Below are 20,396 nucleotides of genomic sequence, written 5' to 3'. Positions count from 1 at the left end.
AATACCTTCAAGTAGAAATATAGGTAAAACTTTTTATTTTCATTTTGAATAGCGCAAGGGAGGGTTATATTCCCCATTTCAGAGATTTCCTTTCACTTATGTCCCATAGCCAAACAGGAAGTGAGAGGAAATTACTGCAAATTAAGGGAATCCCTTGGGGACCTCCAGGTCACCAGAACTAGTGTCCACATTGAAAGATTCCTCTCTGTTGCTTTTCTGGGGACAGGACCCTTGTGGAATACCCTGCGCTTGGTGAAATAAGAACTAAAACGAATACTATTGCTATATATGTATATGATAATGGAAAAAAGGACAAATAGAAAGAGTGAATCTTCCTAATGGGGGCACAGACCGAAATAAAAACCTAATGAGTGTACTAATGTATTTCCACTCTGTCCAAAATTAAAAATAAAATGGATTTAGTTATACTTTCAGTCTTTTGTCCAAACCATGGAAAGTATTTCCATAGGAATCAAAGGAGATCATGGATTTTGTAGGCTTTGGAAGAGAAGGTGTGTGATGCACATAAGCTACATAGTGAAGAAATTGTAGAATTAGAGGCATGTAAGTGCAAGACCTGTAAGGTCTCATTCACACATCCTAAATTGGCCAAGGTGCTGCAAGTATACTGCAGATACCTACACACAGGATCCAAGGTGTTCTGATCAATGATGGCTGATTAGCCTGTACAACTCAAGGACAGACTGAAAGAAACCCAGGTTGCCCAAGGCTGTAAGAATGTATTTGTACATATATCCGCACTTCCAGCAGTTACCTGCAGTTGGAAACAGTTGTCCAACCCTGGAAGTAGACAGATTGTGCCCAGGCCTGAACATCTGCCCCTTATTGCAGTTAACTGCAAGATGTGCAGATATATGAGGATACGTGCTTATAGCTACAGACAGTGCTGGCTCCTTTCAGCCTGTCATTGAGTTGTTCAGGCTCCTGGGATACGTATACTTACATAGTTACATAGTTAGTCTGGCTGAAAAAAGTCAAAAGTCCATCAAGTTCAACCAAAAAAAAAGTTATTATCCTATACCCACCATTGATCCAGAGGAAGGCAACATCCCCCCCCCCCCCCCAGGACAGCATGGTCCCAACTGGAAAAAATTCCTTCCTGATCCCCCGAGAGGCAATCGGATGTTCCTTGCATCAACTTTACCTATAAAGTACTTGATGCACCATAGCCAATTTAGGATGCGAGAATTGTGGTCTTCTTTCAGTACAGTTATCTTTTATACTTCAAGGACCTATACAACCAAAAGAAGGAAATAGGAGTTAGAAATGATTATTCTTCAGCAAGATAAAATGCTAGGTTGGTAATACTGTACGTCTTTAGTTTTGCAGAGGCTGCATTTCAACACTTTGTTTGGACTCTAACCTTTCTATCTGTGTAGACCCAAGTCTGACCTTTTTATTATAATTTTAAGCAGTAAGCTATTTTTACATCAAGGCAATAACCATTACCCAGCGTTCAGTCAAACAAAGTGTTATCTCTAGTGCAGGTATGAAGTATGATACGTAAACTCCCACCGAGGGCTAATGTTGTGTAAATAGGCACTAGAAAAGGACTGGAAAAGTTTTATATTGCCTGACAGTTATTAAATGTAATGACATCATGGTGTTGTAAGACCAGTGGAACTGGTAAATGTGATGCATGATGCAATGCCCCGACATGGCTATACGAATGTCAGTTTTTAGATCATTATTGCAGAATGTTGTATTGTGCAATGTTTTGCCAGACCACAAAGTGATTATATATTTTGGTCAAATGTGTACAATGATTAAATAATCAAGAAATACATTTTGTAGATATGATATTTAAGCAGCATAACTCCTAAGTGAGCCAAATGGATTTACTTAAAGGGACATTCTACCCAAAATTCACATTTTAAAGTTCAGTAGATGTTTGAGAAGTAAAATCATTTTAGCTTTAGGTTACTCCATTTGCAAGATCTCTGCCTTTTTATACTCATGGATGTACACCTGCAGCAGCCATTGATAGGGGGTCCACCCTGTTCAACTTTAATGTATGCTTCCTTTGACAAATTAGTATTGTGTTACTGCACACACTGTTATGTGATATAGGCAACCAGTGCATTGCACTGCAGAAGCAAACATGATTCTAAAGCAGATTTTTAACACATCACATGGTATGGCTGGAGGGCCTGGGCTGCTGTTAGAAATCACAAGGCTCCGTACAGCCTATCTGACAGGCCCTCCCACTGAAAATATCAAATTGTATTTTTGCTTAAGTACCACGGTTGCAATGCTATGCTTCACTGCCATGGCAGAAATTATGCCTCCATCAAACAAGGACCCATTCAAGTGAATTGCACTGCTCTGCAAGTACTCCTCAACCACTAGTGCAGGGTTAAAGCAGGTGGTGAGGAAGCAATATGCCATCTAACTGCCTGTCAAATGCTCTCTGAAGAGCGATCCAAATGCTGACTGCTCCTCAGAGAGCAAAACACATTTGAATGAGCCCCTTTTGTTAAAAAATGTTTTAGAGTTTAAAATTTAAAACATTTTTTTTTTAATTGTATTATTTATTTAAATTTTTAACTGCCCTGTTGGGGGGCTCTGTTTCAAGGGTCTAGACAGACCCCCAATGTCTCACATTTGAAATGGAGAGAGGAAACGAGGATATAGATTCATTATTACCTTTCCCTGCAGCCTCAGCTACAATGTTCAGTGAATGAATGGGAAGAGCTCAGTTTACTATGCTTCAGTGACGAATGGACACAGGAGTGATCAGTATCAATCACTCACTGTACTCATTCAGGAAAGGAAGGGGTCAGTAAATATGACATATCTACCCCCCTACTCTCCATCCTGAAACAATCCTTCTATGTGCCAACAGCAGCTGCAAGAGGAGAGGAGGGAAGCCAGCAGCACTGCAGGGGATGGGGCACACAGGGGGACCTGGACAGTAGGTGGAAGGGGGAGCAGCAGATCTCAGAAAATTTCCCCCTGTAGCACAGCTGGAGGGAGAAAAAGGAGCGGGGAGCCAACATCACTGCAGGGGGGTCCACACGAGTCAGAAGTGTCAGCAATAAGGCAATACAGCCAGCCCTAATGCTTGGCAGGTGCCTGGGCCCTTATTTTGAACTTAAGGAGTGCAGGCCCAGTACAGAAGGGCCGGTTGTACTGCCTTTTTAGTGGCCTTGCCTCTAGCACTTACTGTACTTTGGTATAGGGGGTGCTATTATGCATATGTATGTAGTGCAATGCAGAGGTGTGAAAGTTGCCTTACTGTTTAAATTATGGAGAAAGCAGTGGAAGAAGTTGGAACACCCAAGTATGGGTGGGAACACAAACATCTCAAGGTCTATGGCCAAGAGGACTTGTAATTGCAGTCTTCAATGAAAACAAGAAGCCAGCAGGTGATTCAGCCTACCATACTCTGCTTAGAACTATATCACTTTTGGTTTGACTGATCCTTTATAATAATAATATTGCAGAAAGCAATATGCTATGTGCAGTAAACCATAATTACAGATTTAATGTTCATTGTACTAATTGTTGATGAAAAGTGAAATCTGGTCACACAAACATTAATCTTTACTCTGTCCCTTTAAAGTGTTAGTTCACTTCCAGCTGACATTGTATTACTAGCACATTCTCCATAAAGCAGAACAAATGAAAAATCCAGCAGGTGAAGAGATGGCAATGATAGGGTGGTTTTAGAAATTCACTTGCAGAGATATTGCTGCTGAAGACCAAAGAGAGAAGTCCAAGGTCAGTCAACCCTTGGCATCCAATAAGGATTAATCTGTTATATAAGCCATATAGTCTTAGAGAATTTATTGATCCTAATAATGCTGTAACAACGTAAAGTTTTTCTTGTACTAAACTTAGGGGGCCCAGTGCAACCCCAAGGATTGCAAACAGAGAACCAGCAGCATCCTTCCCATTTGGACACTCAGAAGCCTCCTGGTCAAGATCTCCTCCCACAGAATGAACCACAGATGCCATCATCAACCGCAATTCAGAAGCCTTCCTCCATAGAACACATGTCTTCTGCTGCCAGGAACATGGAGCAAGAATTCAGACATCAGACGGAGCAGCCTCAAAAAGCTGCACCTCATCCCCAGCTGAAGTAAGACCATAATAAAAATGATGCACTAGTTTGCTTATTACCAGGAATATTTGATGATCTGATATACCATAAAGTTATATATAGATATACAGTATGTTATGACATGATACATTGATACCAGTGCCTGGTATAATTTACAATAGTCTACTTTTCAAGTATATAATGTGGACACCTTGAGTGATGGCTTACATGGCATTGACAGAACACCTCTTAATATGTGGATAATAAACATATTAAATACCCTACAGGGTAAATAAACAAAACCTATAATTAAATAATATGTTGACAGCAATTGATAAACCTCATAAAAAATGGATAGAGCTGCTTTCAGGCCTTTGTAGCTGGACTGGTTCCTCTCCAAGCTTATGCAGGCTGTCCTTCCTTCGATGGACTGCAGGGCAGTGGAGCTCCCTTCTTCACCTTGTCCTTTATCCTCCTTCAGCTTCCAGCCTCCAGCCTGGAGGCAGAACCCCCCTTCTCCGGGGCCTCATCCCAGGCTACACAGACAGCAGCACCTCTCAGCACTCCATCTTCCACCCGACTCCCTTGTTGGCCAGGCTCTGCCATATTTATGGGCTTGTCTACAACACTGCCAAGCCTCCTGCCTGGGATTGGTCAGACTCCCATAAATATGCAGATCAGCCCTCCTCACCTCCACCTACTGACTTCTAGAAGCTTCTCCAAGCTTCTAGAACAGGGGGAGGTACCAGAGGAATTACCTGTAAAGCCCTTCAGCATGACCTGAAGTAACCCTTTTTATAAACCCAGAGTTCTAGCAAGCCTGCAACTACTGTCAACAAACTATGTACAGCAGAGGACGCTACAGTAACCAATCAGCTTCTAACTTCAGCTTGTTCATTTACGCTTTGGAAATAAAACCTGGAAGCTGATTGGTTTCTGTGCAGAGCTACACCAGATTTTACTCTCTCCAGTTTTAGTAAATAACCCTCTCTGTCTAATTGAGGACATTGACAGCAATAAAAGCCTAACAAGCTGTATTACCCTTTCGCAATCAGCTTATAAGTACGGTAGATTTCACAGCCTATTTTACAGAAAGTAGTATGTCTCACATTAAATGGCTTCAAGAATATAAAAAGTACTAGAAGACTATCGATAGTTATAATAAGTGGCTCTTTTCCAGATGTATATCAAATGATATTTATATTGATACAGAACTTGTCCCAAAAATTATGGGGTTAGACACTGCCTATAAAGGCATGGACTGTAAATTATTCAGTATACTCTAAAGTGCTGCAGAATATGTTGTTATGATATAGGCTTACATTGGATAATTAAATAATGCACAAAACACTCCAATTTTCCAGACAGTTGCATTAAATAATAATAATATTTCCTCCAGTCTAAAAGAATAGGCAGCATGAACTTGTCATCTGAACCAAGTCTTATTTGTATAGCTCTGGGCCAATGCTTCTACCTCTCTGCAGTTGCAATCCAGAGTACGCAGCAGGATTTCTTAACCAACGGTTTGATATAATACATTTGTAGTACTATTCTTTGTAAAAATATTGAGGCCGTTGACAGTATTAACATACAAATAACAGGTCTGCAATTTGTGCAATTAAATTGACACATATCATATAACGACACTAACTTTTCCATTATTTTTAAATTATAGTAACATGCATTTTAATAATAAAACTCTACAAGAATGCAAATAATAATATTTTAATACATTTACTGGCAAAATGAAAATGTCTTTATTATGCTTATCGGCAGTACAGGGGCAGGATCATTTAGCACCCAGGGCAAGGATGTGGAATTGTGCCCCCCTCCCCTTCTTCTAATGAATATCATAGAAAGGATCTACTGTGCCCATTCTCTGCCCGCTTGCTCTGGCTGCCCATGGTTGGCACGAAGTGTGCACTTTACATGCATGGCCTATTGCTTGCTTTCTAGCAGCTAGAAGGAAGTTGGCCATGCACGGTGTGTTTTTCATGTCAGCTATGGGCAAATAGGGTGCGGCATGGGCATGTTGGAGCACCGTGTGATAGCTATAGCTATCAATGTAGACATGAAGCTGTGGCTTGCTGTTTGCTAGTTACTGATCTGGAGCTTGCTTCTGGTGGCGGTGAGGGGGCACCCACTACTGTTCCCTGGACGGGTGCCCCTCCTGCCCACCCTTTGTCCCAACCCTGCCTATCAGTCATAAAATATATCCAACATGAGCATTATCAGTAAAATACATATAAAAAAGTATACTCTGTGAGGCAAAGACTCATCTTCATTATCATCTGTTTGGCAGCCAGAATATACTTTTAGAAGCGAATGCCCATGAACTCTTGTGCAATACAAGCCACTTTTTATGCCACTTTTTGTTTTTGCTATCTTTCTGATGGGTTTGTTTTGTTTTTTCAGCCTAATGATGGCTTGCTTCCCTGATAGTGACAGCTCTTTGGATCTCATCTTGAGAGTTGACAGCAACAGATTCCAAATGCAAATAGCACACTTGAAATGAACTCTGGACCTTTTATCTGCTCATTGTAATTAGGATAATGAGGGAATAACACACACCTGGCCATGGAACAGCTGAGAAGCCAATTGTCCCATTACTTTTGGTCCCTTAACATATGCAAACTGTTGTAATTCCTACACCATTCACCTGATTTGGATGTAAATACCCTCAAAGCTGACAGTCTGCAGTTAAAGCACATCTTGTTCGTTCCATTTCAAATCCATTGTGGTGGTGGTGTATAGAGCCAAAATTGTTAGAATTGTGTCGATGTCCCAATATTTATGGACCTGACTGTATATTGTCTTGGCTAAGTCAGACACCAAGGGGATTATTTACTAAAACTGGAGAGTGCAAAATCTGCTGCAGCTCTGTATAGAATCCCAGGTTTTAATTCCAAAGCTTAATTGAACAAGCTGAAGTTAATAGCTGATTGGCGACCATGTATAGCTGCAGCACATTCTGAGTGCACCAGTTTTAGTAAATCTCCCCCTAACTGCCTACAAGGGCATTCTCCCTTGTAAAGTGACAGGTAGATCCACAGTGCTTGTTAATGTGCCTTGTTGCAATTGGCTGTTGTAAACCTCTATTAAAAAAGATGAATGGCCAAACCATTTTGGACTGTACTTTTCTAGTGGGTCACATGAGTACATTTACTTTTATTCTTCTGTGACCCAGAGTCAGTTCATAGAAGACTATCGTCCACCATCAATTGACAGGGCAGAGAAGCGCCAGACTCAGGAAGGATCCCGACAATATTGTTGGGATCCCCCCAGCCCGATTTACAGCTGGCTTTGCCTTTAAGCGCATTGCTGAGCGCCATAACCAGCTGCACCAGCCCCCTCCCCAGCCTAGCGCCCACATAAGTAGGTATTACGGATTGAAGCTGGTTACTAAAAATGAAATTAGAAATGTCTTTTTTCTTTTGCATCGTTACATTAATCTACCTAAGCAGATTACTGCAGTAGGCCCCAATATGTAAGTTCTTGGGTTTCAGCCAGAGTAGCTTCCCTGCTGCTTAGTGAGCACAGGAGATTGTTCATGTGCTTGACACAGGTGCCATTGAGAGAACATTTTTCACTTTGATTGGACGTGGTAGAGAGCGTTGACGTCAAGATCTCCACCTCGACCAATCATAGAATGCTTTGCAGTCATTGAGAAACTTCAAAGTGTTCTCTGAATGGTGCCTGTTCTGTTCACATAAGCAGAAGGGGAGCTTCTCTGCTTGGGAATCAGAAGCTAGCACCAATCACTGTAGTATTGGTGCACACTACAGGAATTTGCAGCTTCCATGGGGACTGGCAAGGTTTGGCACATACATACTCACATTGGTCAAAGCTGGATGCATGTAAGTATGCAAAAACAGTCATACCTGGAATTAAGAATAAAGGCTTACTCTAGAGCAGTGGTCTCCAAACTGTGGCCTAGGGGCTGGATGCAGCCCTTTACCTAAAGGAACTATTCTTTCCATGGATACAAGGCACTCTTTCCCCCCCACTGACACCAGCAGTAGGGTATTATTCCTCCCACTGAAACCAACAATGGGCCAATGATGGGGCACTATTCCTTTCCCTGATACCAACAATGGGTCACTATTCCTTACCCTGATACCAACAATGGGTCACTATTCCTCATACTGATATCAATGAGGGGGGACTATTCCTCATACTCATACCAATGATGGGGCATTGTTTACTCCCAATATCCACAGTCTAGCCCCCTCAAAGTCTGAAGGACAGTAAACTGGCCCTTTGTTTGGAGAGGCTGCTATTTTATCCTTTTCTCTGACACCAGAAAATATCATGCAATAAAAATAACATTCATTGGGACAGTGCTAAAGCTACATTTTAAAATAGCGTTGAAATCATCATCAATCTATACTACAGCACACTTAGTTGGTGTGATAGTGAATCTTCGAGTCAGATAAATAATTCATACAGGCAAAGTGCTTGAAATATCTGCACAAGCCTAAATAACAAAAAAAACCATAGAGAAATAATAGATTTGTGATCACATTTTTATTTTTACTAATCTGTTTTTTATTTATTTGCTTTATGTTTGCTTTCATTTAAATAAAGGCTTACTCCTCATACCTGGAAATAAGAATAAAGGCTTACTCTAGAGCAGTGGCCTGCAAACTGTGGCCCAGGGGCTGGATGCAGCCCTTTACCTAAAGGAACTATTCCTGCCATGAATACAAGGCACTCTTTCCCCCCACTGAGACCAGCAGTAGGGTTTTATTCCTCCCACTGAAACCAACAGTGGGCCACTATTCCTCACACTGACACCAACAATGAGGCACTTTTCCTCACACTGACACCAACAATGAGGCACTATATCTCCCAATGAGACCAGCAGTGGGGCACTATTACTCCCTCCGACACCATCAATAGGCTACTATTCCTCCCACTAACACTAATAGTAGGGCACCATTCCTCACACTGAAAACAGCGATGGGGCACCATTCCTCCCACTGATGCCAATGATGAGGCACTATTCCTTATGCTGATACCAACAATGAGGCACCATTCCTCCCACTGATGCCTCCCACATTCCTCCCACTGATACTAATGATGGGGCATTATTCCTTCCATTGACAACAGCAATGGGGCACCATTTCTCCAATTCATGCCAATGATGGGGCACTATTCCTTACTTTGATACCAACAATGGGGCACTATTCCGCATACAGATATCAATGAGGGGGGACTATTCCTCATACTTATACCAATGATGGGGCATTGTTAACTCCCAATGTCCACAGTCTAGCCCCCTCAAAGTCTGCAGGACAATAAACTGGCCCTTTGTTTGGAGAGGCTGCTATTTTATCTTTTTCTCTGACACCAGAACTTATCATGCAATAAAAATATCATTCATTGGGACAGTGCTAAAGCTACATTTTACAATAGCTTTGAAATCATCATCAATCTATACTACAGCACACTTTGTGTGATAGTGAATCTTCGAGGCAGATAAATAATTCATACAAGCAAAGTGTTTGAAATATCTGCACAAGCCTAAATAATAAAAAAAACAAAAAGAAATGATAGATTTGTGATCACATTTTTATTTTTACTAATTTGTTTTTTATTTATTTGCTTTATGTTTGCTTTCATTTAATGGCTCTACAAAAACATATTTTAAATTATTAGAATACATTAATCTCAACTAAAGGAGCCAGCACTGGAGAACATAAATCAATAATAGTTTAAATCAGCACCTTTAAGTAAATATCATTACTTTCAATGATACCTTGCCAGCAGCACACGGATATATTTCAATTTCAATTCCTGTGTGTGGCTACGCCTCATTCTTCAAGTATGTGAAGGCTTGTAGCTTGGATACATACATAATCAAGATTTAAAGCAATATTCTTTTTTTAAGTGTGTATTTCGTCTTTGAAGTTGCAGATTTTAAAGCTGAATTATTTAGTTTTTGCGTAACCATTATCTTTGCCTTTTACACCTGCAGGAGCATTATGTAACAGTACAAAGTGATCGTTCCTAATTTTGCATTCAGTGCTAAGCACTTATATTATTAGAAACACATCCTATCACGTGAGTGCAATGCGGTTATTACCACTGGAGATCACTCAAAAAGGAGGAAGTGCTTGGTTTTAGTCACTAATCTGAAAATATTGCATTACTTCTGGCAAGAGATAACTGAACTATAACACCTTGCCAAAAAAGAGCCATACTTCTGATATACTATACTTTACTGTCACATACTGACACAGCTAAAGTGGTTGTAAACCCTTACATATATCCACGGAAGTGACTGGCCTCAGACGATACACAGAGATGAAACAAATCATCCTGAATAAGTTGTACCTGCTTATCTGCAGCCATCTCTTATCCACAGTCATTCAAAGTGTACAGTTTACACAGAATTTCTGATTGTCACAAGGCAGGGGGCAGAATCCGATGTCACAGCAGAGAGCTGAGTGTAATATGAGATCTGAGTGGAGGAAATGGACACACTCCCCTCTTACCAGCATCTAATCGTTACTCTGAGACCAGAGGCTGTCATTGACAGCTCAGTCTCTGTGAAATGCAGGCTCAAGAGCGCTCTGTGTGGCACTGTGGAGAAAAGCCCACTTTCTTTGACGGCATCCCGACAAAGCTAGCCAGCATCTCAGAAAGGCAAGTTTAGATGTTTCTTCTGTTACAATATTACACCTTAAGTCTTGTTCACATCGGCATACTTCAGTGTACACCCATGCAAGGTGTTCCGTGCATCTCCATACCTGGCAGTTCCATTCATGCCCATTGGGACACAGTGCCTACACAAATGCAATTGCTGCACCCAATTTGACATCCGTGTGGGTGACGTGACAAATTTTCTGTAAAAGGGTGCACAGAACACTTGTGTATCCCTGGGAGGGAAAACACAGCCCTCGCACTGGTGTGCGCTGAAGTATACCCATGTGAACAAGGCCTTACTGTATTCATTTAAGCTGCAAAATCTGTGGGAGCCTCCCAATGTCCCCAAGTTTATGAAACTGATCATCTTCAGTGGATCATCATTCTTCTCCCCTAGGAATTAGCATATTTATCTTATGCACTCTAAAGTTGAAAAGTGATTGTAAAGGTTCAGACAGCAGTGGAAGCCAGTGGCTCCCACTGTTGTGTCTCAGCCAAGGAGGAGGGAGAGACCCGGGAGAGCTTCTGCTCTCATGCACATCGCTGGATCGGGATGTGTGTATAAGAGGGGTGTAGAAGTGGAAAACCCAGATACACCTGCGCTTAGGGATGGACTCAATGTCATTAGGACCACATAACAAAATTCTTGGGATATGCACGCCTTGCTGCCCCCAAAGGACCGGGGGAGTCCAAATGTACTGAATAGAGAGAAACAAACAGAGGGCGCACCGGCCTAGTGCATTACCTTAAAAGTATGTTTATTGAATGTTAAAAATCATCTTCAGTGGATTCAGAGAATTCTGTACATCCAAAAGCCTGACGCGTTTTGAGGACTAGCCTCTTCCTCAGAGCCAACTACCCAAATGTCTGTCCCTCTCATATATACTCACTAATGCTAATGAATCCTCAATGGTTACATATGGGCCGTCCTAAGGACTCCCAGGGGCAGGGAGTAATGTGATAGAAGATGCTGACATAATGAATGCAATATGACAAAAACATATATATAAAAACATCAAAATGCAAATATCCTTATCTGGATGGATGGAAGAATAAAATATATTATATATGGTGTGCATGAATGACCATAAAAAATGCGGATAATAATAAATATACTCTGTTTTTCAAATGTAGTATGACATCTCTTATGTAAATAGTACAGTATCATAGCATTGCAGTATTATAGCATTATTACCATTGACACCATTATTACTTCAAAAATACTGTAATACTGCAATGCTATGATACTCCCCTGGGAGTATCGTAATGCGAATTAAACAGATCTGTTCCTTCATGATGTGCCTTTTATTTATTGACTATTTGTGAGTAGAATACTTATTTTTAACATTCAATAAACATACTTTTAAGGTAATCCACTAGGCCGGTGCGCTCTCTGTTTGTTTCTCTCTATATAAGAGGAGGGTGTGGGAGGAGCTGCACACAGAAGGTTTTTTACCTTCATGCTTAGAATACATAAAAGTAAAACATCTTCAGCCTCTAGAAACACTTTAAGGTCCTCTCTATCTCTGTGATTCCAGGGTCTTAAAAGACAAACTAGATAGCCTACCTGCCAACACCTATCTCACTCTTTTTTTGTATACTTGTGAAGCAGTAATATTTCAAAGCTGATACAACTCTTAGCTATAGTATAATTGATTTCTGGTCCTCTTTTTTTTACCGTCTACTTTCCTTTTACATCTACCCAAAAATTATATTTCAGCTGAATTAACATTTTGTCTTGCTTCAATGGCAGAAGCTGCCACTTATAAGGAAGTCATGCTTAAAGTGGACCTAAACTCCCAAAAGTGAATATTTGTTATATTACAGGAAACATCCAGAAATGTTAATCATGCCTAAGCAGTACCCTTTAATGTGCAAATTTTGTCCTAAACTTCTCCTGAATAATAGCAGGGCACTTCCTGATATGTGTGTGTGCCTAGGCACTCCTGTGTCTTCAGCCTTATAGCTGTGTATCTGCAGCGTGAGCTCTAAGAACCTATGTGTTAACATAAATTAGTGAAGCGCTGTATAATTATCATCAATAAATAAATACTAAAGTGCCTATTATACCTAACAATTAGTGCTCTGTGAGAAAAAGCTCATATACATATATACATCGGTGCAAATTGGACAATCTAAACGTGAAATGGTAATGCCAACAATACCATGTGCATATATCAAAATTCAGTCAAATTATTTTTATCATATAACTGTGAATCACACAAATATAAGACCACCATCTGTGAATATTCAAAAATAGACAAAGTCCATGCAAGTGAAACTTCGTGGAAAAGTGATCTTCACTTCTAGTGCACAAATCCTCAAATGGCAGCAGTGCCTGCTCACCTCCCCACACTGACCCACACAGGGCCAAAAGGCTATTACTCTCCTCTGTATCAGATTCTTACATGTAGATAGCTCATCCAGGGATCACAGGGAAATTGAAGACTTCTCTATTCCACTCCACCTCCACTCAGTAGTATATAAGACACAAGAGAAATCCTTCCATAGTGCAATAACGTTTAATAAAGAAAGCATGAAAGACAAAGATTGCACTCACATATATTTCTTGTTACATCAGCGTTTTCACCCCATCCCATGGGTGTATTGCATGAAACCAGGGGAAACCAATATGGCCGCTGCTTCCGGACGTGCATCACCACGTGACCGGAATGACGTAACTTGAAACCAGATATGGTATATGGCACTACTGAGCTGCTCACTGTTCTCCTTACTGGAGGCTATAACATGAGGAAGCAAAGTCCTGCCTGTACCAACGTGGACACCTCCATACAGAGAGTTATACAGAAGAAGGTGTGGTATGGCAGTAATGGAGAAAAATCCGCTTCAGGGAGACCACACACAATACTGGTGCCCAGTCCTTTGCCCTCTGCCTGCCTTCTTTGGGCACCGACACCAGAGTTTAACTCCCCTTTAACTGAGGATTTTAGATCTCTGCATTTACTAGAAAAAAATATATTTAATCATGATTCATTGTCAATGAAGATCCTGTAAGGTTGCATTCATATTGTTGCATTTTAATATGGTTAGTGCAGTGTGTCAAAAAAAAAAAAGAAAAGCCTGCTTTAAGTGGTAGCCAGCAAAACACACTTTCCAAAAGGATGGGTGGTAAAACTTCTTGGACCCATTACACTACAGTAGTCTTATACTACACTTGAGGGCCTATTTACATTTCTTTACTTACAAATAGTCAGTGGAATTCATTAAAACTGGAGCAGACAGAATCTGTAGTAGCTGTGCATGGCAAATAATCAGCTTCTGTCTTTCATTTTCAAAGCTTAAATGAACAAGCTGAAAAGATAAGCAAATTGGTTGCCATGCACAGCGGCTTCAGTTTTCATACATTCCCCTCTATATATTTATGCATGTACAGTATTTTTGTATATACTGTAGTATCATATTTTAATCATGTTTGTGTGTTTTTGTTTCTATTTCTAGTTCAGTCTTACTGACAAACATTTCTATGCTGAAGCTTTCCAGGCATTAGTTAAATACTGGGTTATGTATATAAATGCAGCAGGGTAGTATGTCAAAAAATAAATTCAGTTTCCACTTTCTTCTGTATCTATATATAAAACATACACTATATTGCCAAAAGTATTGGGACTCCTGCCTTTACACTCACATGAACTTTAATGGCATCCCAGTCTTAGTCCGTAGGGTTCAATATTGAGGTGGCCCGCTCTTTGCAGCTATAACAGCTTCAACTCTTCTGGGAAGGCTGTCCACAAGGTTTAGGAGGGTGTCTATGGGAATGTTTGACCATTCTTCCAGAAGCACATTTGTGAGGTCAGGCACTGATGTCGGATGAGAAGGCCTGGCTTGCAGTCTCCGCTCTATTTCATCAGAAAGGTGTTCTATCAGGTTGAGGTCAGGACTCTGTGCAGGTCAGTCAAGTTCCTCCACCCCGAACACGCTCATCCATGTCTTTTATGATTCTTTGTGCACTGGTGCGCAGTCATACTGGAACAGGGTGGGGCCATCCCCAAACTCTTCCCACAAAGTTGGGACATGAAATTATCCAAAATGTCTTGGTAGGCTGACTCCTTAAGAGTTCCCTTTGCTGGAACTAGGGGGCCAAGCCCAATCCCTGAAAAACAACCCCACACCAAACTTTAAACTTGGCACATTGCAGTCAGGCAAGTACTATTCTCCTGGCAACCCAGACACGTCCATCGGATTGCCAGACAGAGAAGCGTGATTCCTCACTCCAGAGAACACATCTCCACTGCTCTAAAGTCCAGTGGCGGCATGCTTTACACCACTGCATCAGATGCTTTGCATTGCACCTGGTGATATAAGCCTGGATGCAGCTGCTCGGCCATGGAAACCCATTCCATGAAGCTCTGTACGCACTGTTGTTGTGCTAATCTGAAGGCCACACAAAGTTTGGAGATCTTTAGCTATTGACTCTGCAAACAGTTGGCAACTTCTGTGCACTTCAGCATGCACTGACCCCTATGCACAGCTACATTGCATGTGGTTGTAGGCAGGGCTGGGATAAGGGGTGAGCAGGAGGGACAGCTGCCTTGTGCACAGTGAAGCAAGAGGGCATGTCTCCACTGCTCTAAAATCCAGTGGCGATGTGCTTTACACCACTGCATCCGATGCTTTGCATTGCACCTGGTGATGTAAGGTTTGGATGCAGCTGCTTGGCCTTGCAAACCCATTCTATGAAGCTCTCCATGCACTGTTGTTGTGCTAATCTGAAGAGCACATGAAGTTTAAAGGTCTTTAGCTATTGACTCTGCAAACAGTTGGCGACTTCTGTGCGCTTCAGCATGAGCTGACCCCGCTCTTTCATTTTATGCGACCTACCACTTTGTGGCTGAGTTGCTTTTGTTCCCAGTTGCTTCCACTTTGTTATAATACCACCATTGCTCGTGGAATATTTAGTAGCAAGGAAATTTCACAGATGGACTTATTGCACAGGTGCCAACCTATCACGGTACCACGCATGAATTCACTGAGCTCCTGAGAGTGACCCATTCTTTCACAAATGTTTGTAGAAGCAGTCTGCATGCCTAGGTGCTTGACTTTATACACCTGTGGCCATGGAGGTGATTGGAACATCTGAAACCAATGATTTGGAGGGGTGTCCCAATACTTTTGGCAATATAGTGTATATTAAAAAAAGTGATTTAAGTAATCTTATCTATATGTCCTAATGTTTAAAAAAATATTTTAAAACAGCATTGAGTTAATGGTACCACTACAATCTCTGCAGAATTTGCAAAGAGTCATGTCTGGCAAAGAACACCACAGAGATGAGGGTAATTATCACATTACACCTTCCAGTCCATGCAATAGATATTTACTGGAGCTATGCTTAATGTGCTTTGCTGTTTGACAAGTTCATAAAGAAGCCATTGTTAAAAATAGACAAATAAATATGCCACAGACATTTAATATGACTCTAAAATTATAGAAATGATATATGACTTCAGTTAAATAAAATGCACTTCATCTCATAACCAAGTCTTTGGTTTTGTGTTGTACTAATTTTTTTTTTCTTTCTGATGTTTATCTAGCAAGTCTCAGTCTTTGACCAATGCCTTCAACTTCACCCAGTCATCCTTCTTCAGATCAGCAAGCAATGAGGATGAAGCCAAAGCAGACAGTATCCGCAATCTGAGGAAGTCTTTTGCCAGTCTATTCTCAGATAATTGAGCAGTTTGCTATTGCCGGTTCTGTGTAATCAGCTTCAAGAAACAAATGCCTCTACACTTCCCACCGGCTCCTGCTTTTGTGCTACTAACCGGTTGCTTATAAGCAAATGCTGTAAAATGTAACCAGTGTCAATGTATAACCTACATGAATGTCAAGTTTCAAACTCTACAATCAGCTTCCGAACATTTTCCATGATGTAATACAAATGTCACCTAATGTTCAAACTTATAGTAGCGTTATAGGCAATTACTGGAGGATCCTTACACCTCTCCCAGAAGGCCTTGCATTACAGTTATAATTTTGCTTAAATAACAAAAAATACAAAAATGGCAAATGTGTGAACCAGCGACATTTACTGCATACCTCTCAACTTTTGAACATGAGTAAGCAGAACACTTAATGGTTCATGTAGCATGCTCAATGTCATTGAATTGTATGGCCATGTGGCCATCTTACATAAATTATGTCATGAGCATTCCTGCCCCTTTGTATTTTGTATACATCAACTGTGGGACAGGGAATCCCTCTCATTGGACCAGTGATGACAGCTGACTTCCAGGTTCTGTCCTGTAACCAGTTATAAACAGATGTAAGCTCATCTTCAGTCATGATAATGTAACATACAACATAGCATTATAGAGTGGTCAACAGTACATAACATACAACGTAGCTTATAGAGTGCGGATATTAGGAGTATATAACTTAGTGGCCATTGCTGGTCAGTGGGGGGTAAGGTATTCCCAGCATCAGCTGTCAGTAGCAGTAAGCATGTCCATATGTTAGTGAGGTTAGTGGTTGCAGAATGTTCTGGCATCAATGGTCAGAGGGAGAAAGACCGGCCCAATGGTAGGGGGATGAGGAAGAATGCCCCAGCATTGGCAATCTGTTAGAGGAAAAAATGCCTTGGTGTCAGCGATCAGTGAAATAAATATATTGTCATATACTGGCATCAGAATTCAGTAAGAGAAACATACTGTCCAATGGCTGCTGTCAGTAGAAAGATTCCTTCTCTTATTCCCCAGAATTGTATGTAGGACTGTGAGCAGTGTATTAGCGGTTCCTTTTATTGGTGTCAGTGGAAATTAATTCAGGAACATATCATTGGTTTTCAGTGTTATATACTTACCTGAGACCTAGCAGATTACTGTCCTGGCTCCCAGCTCTGATAAGTGATGTCTGCACCAGAACTATACAGACATGGTCAGGCAGGAGATCACAGGGTAATGGGATTTTAGTGAAATTTCCGTACACTTGAGTGGTACGCTCACCATAGTATTTTAGCACCAGGCACTCAGCTACTGTTTTAGATTTCTTAAAAACCAATACAGGTCCAGGTTTAGGGTGGTAACGGCGACATGTAGAGATCATCATATAATGCTTCTGTTAGTAACACAGTCATGTGTATATGGGTTCCAAACTACCACCCTTCCAAAAAGTGCAATTCCATTGAGTCCTCATTGTTGTCCCTGAACAGTCCTGTGCATTGTGCTACTTTATGTACTCTATGTACTTCCATTTTACCAACTCAGAGGCCATACACCAAAATGCTAGCAATGAAGGGTAACAGTTTCCCCTATTTTTCTAGTTACTGAGCAAACTTATCCATCCAGCCTCTCTGCTGTCAGCCTTCCTGCTGAATCAGCCAAAATTCGAGGCGTGGGTGGCATTGCAAAAATTGACCGAGCTGGATGGAAAATTATTGGTTGAACATTGACCTCATCCTATTAGATACAGCCACTGTTCATATTCATGGAAAACATGGATACTACAGCTGCCTGGATACTATAAGTGAAGTGATGGATGATGTTCAATCGACCCCAGGAGTCCAATGTTAAGGAATGGCCTCAGCCGCCATACTGGCCATGGCCACTGTTGTGTTTCGCCCCGCCCACTGGAGCTTGGTCACAGAGGTCTTTCCCCTCTTCTCACTTGCCAGTCGGGTGATCCTTTTACTTCCATCCATAGCTTAGAGCTGTGCCATAAGGTATACTTTTTACTATGCCTGGATTCTATAGCCAGCAGTGGAGAGTCCATCATCCATGCTGTTTAGCATGGATCGGAGAATGGCTTCAACTGCTGATGAAAGTTGTAGTAGCATTTGGCATTTATACAGAGAAAGATTGTGCACAACTGTTGTTAACCTCACAATGAGCCTGGTACAAAGGGGCTGTGAAGTGGGGAGCATGGTAAAGATAAAAACCTTGTAGATGGGTGCAGGCCAAGATTTGTTTAGGAAAAACCATGCTGTATTTTTGGTCAAGGGAGGCTGCTTTGGATACTATCGTGTTATTTCTATTTTAAATGACAAACTTTATAACTAATATCAGAACATTGTTTTCATAATCCTCTTTTATTCTAAAGTACACTTCTACTGATTTTTTATTATCAGCATACTGATGGAGGCTGGTGTGTAACAAATATACCATGAAGATAAGATTGTCAACATATGCAACTATCAAGGCCCTTTAATATTTGGAGAAGTGTGAAAAAGCTGGTCTGTGCATACAGCATTGTATCCTACTAAGAAAATACTTCCTACAATAAAATAAATAGATGAGAACGCACATAGACTCAAGAAATAAAGAACTATTGTCTTTAGGTCATGTGTAACAGTGATGCTCAAGGCTTGGAACACTTGACTAAATGGCTCATTGTAACAGAGTCCTTGTATTGGGAATACAGTGAAATATGTTCCTGGTGGTTGATATTATATTTTTATAGTAGGCTCATTAGGTAGAATATTTAAAATTGAAAATGCGTAATGCAAAGTTCTCATTTACTTACTTCATCCAGCAAATTGTAAAAGTATCTGGCACTTTTGGTAGTATCTGTGTATTGGCTAGTGTATGTTTTTTACAAGGCGCTTCTGGAGTCATGTCACACGGATGATTTTGCTGTTGACAACACATCAGCAGCTGTAGAATCACCAAAAGAGCCTTCCACTTACCCTTTATGGAATTGTTCCCTAGCTGGCCTGGAATGGTGTCAAATCTCCATCACTAGCGAGGGATCAACATCTTTCTCTCCTGGTTAGTGAGGGAGCAGCGTCATAGAAATGGGTAAGTGGTTTCTTAGCAACCTGTGCCGATCAGGTAATAAACTTTTAAGCAAGCTCTCGCTAAAGTCATTCCATTCATTCTCTTAGCAGCTAAGCTCACACTATTTACCCTGCTCATCCATTGCTCAATCATACACTGATTAAAGTGGAACTTCAGCTAAAATGTGATGCTGCACTCATTCTCCACTTCCCCTGTCATTTATAGTGAACTGAGGGGGTTCTAATAGCAACCTGTTCCCACTTCCGCTCTCCTCGCCTAGTCAAGCAGAGAGAAAGTTTGGCCCTCTCGCCACCCACAAGCACCTTGGATGTTACAGGTCCCAGGAGACTGCAAGACCATTCTAGAAGCGTTGTGCATTTCAAGCACAAGATTGTGACCACCAGTGAGGAAAGCGACCACCGATAGAAGAAACACTCCACCACCTCTCAAATCAGGCACCTTACCAGACTTAGTCAGATAGCCTTAGACAGAGACAACTCTTCCCAACCAACATCACTCCCATTACTCCCAACGATAGCAATATATGGGTCAAAACAAATAGGCATACATCATGTATTAAAATGTAAAACCAGCGGTTTATCAATGTAAAAAGCGCTTACAAACAAATGGTTTACATCAGCGTTCGATCACTCTAATCCAGACCTCATCCAAGATGGCCACAACACAACTTCAGATCTACGTCTGACGTTACCAGCTGACGCGTTTCATAATTTCCAACTTTGTCAAAAGATCAGCTATCTGACTGATTAAGTCTGGTAAGGTGCATGGTTTGAGAGGTGGTGGAGTGTTTCTTCTATCGGTGGTCTCTTTCCTCACTGGTGGTCACAATCTTGTAACATAGTGGCGCACGGAAGGACACGATATTGATGGATTTACAGTATTACACTAGGTACACATAATTTTCTTGGAGGGTATACTATCTTTGGAGA

The 20,396-nt window shown here is 41.1% G+C and overlaps 1 protein-coding gene across 2 annotated transcripts in view; it reads left to right on the top strand.

The window, feature by feature from the left end:
- The window catches only part of SYN2 (synapsin II), a 409,545-nt gene extending 389,665 nt beyond the window's left edge, over window positions 1–19,880 (top strand). For both annotated transcript variants that reach the window (XM_089678700.1, XM_089678702.1), the window contains exons 12-13: window positions 3,865–4,105; window positions 16,270–19,880. In XM_089678700.1, the coding sequence (XP_089534826.1) occupies window positions 3,865–4,105; window positions 16,270–16,408 (380 nt within the window). In that variant the 3' untranslated portion in view covers window positions 16,409–19,880. The remainder of the gene's footprint in view (window positions 1–3,864; window positions 4,106–16,269) is intronic.
- Window positions 19,881–20,396: the final 516 nt, after the last annotated feature.

Source organism: Staurois parvus, unplaced genomic scaffold, assembly GCF_062004578.1.
Source record: "Staurois parvus isolate SC_StPar_1 unplaced genomic scaffold, SC_StPar_1.0 ptg000209l, whole genome shotgun sequence".
In the NCBI taxonomy this organism is placed as follows: Eukaryota; Metazoa; Chordata; class Amphibia; order Anura; family Ranidae; genus Staurois; species Staurois parvus.
The sequence above is the reverse complement of the archived record's forward strand: the minus strand, read 5'-3'. Positions and strand labels throughout refer to the sequence as shown.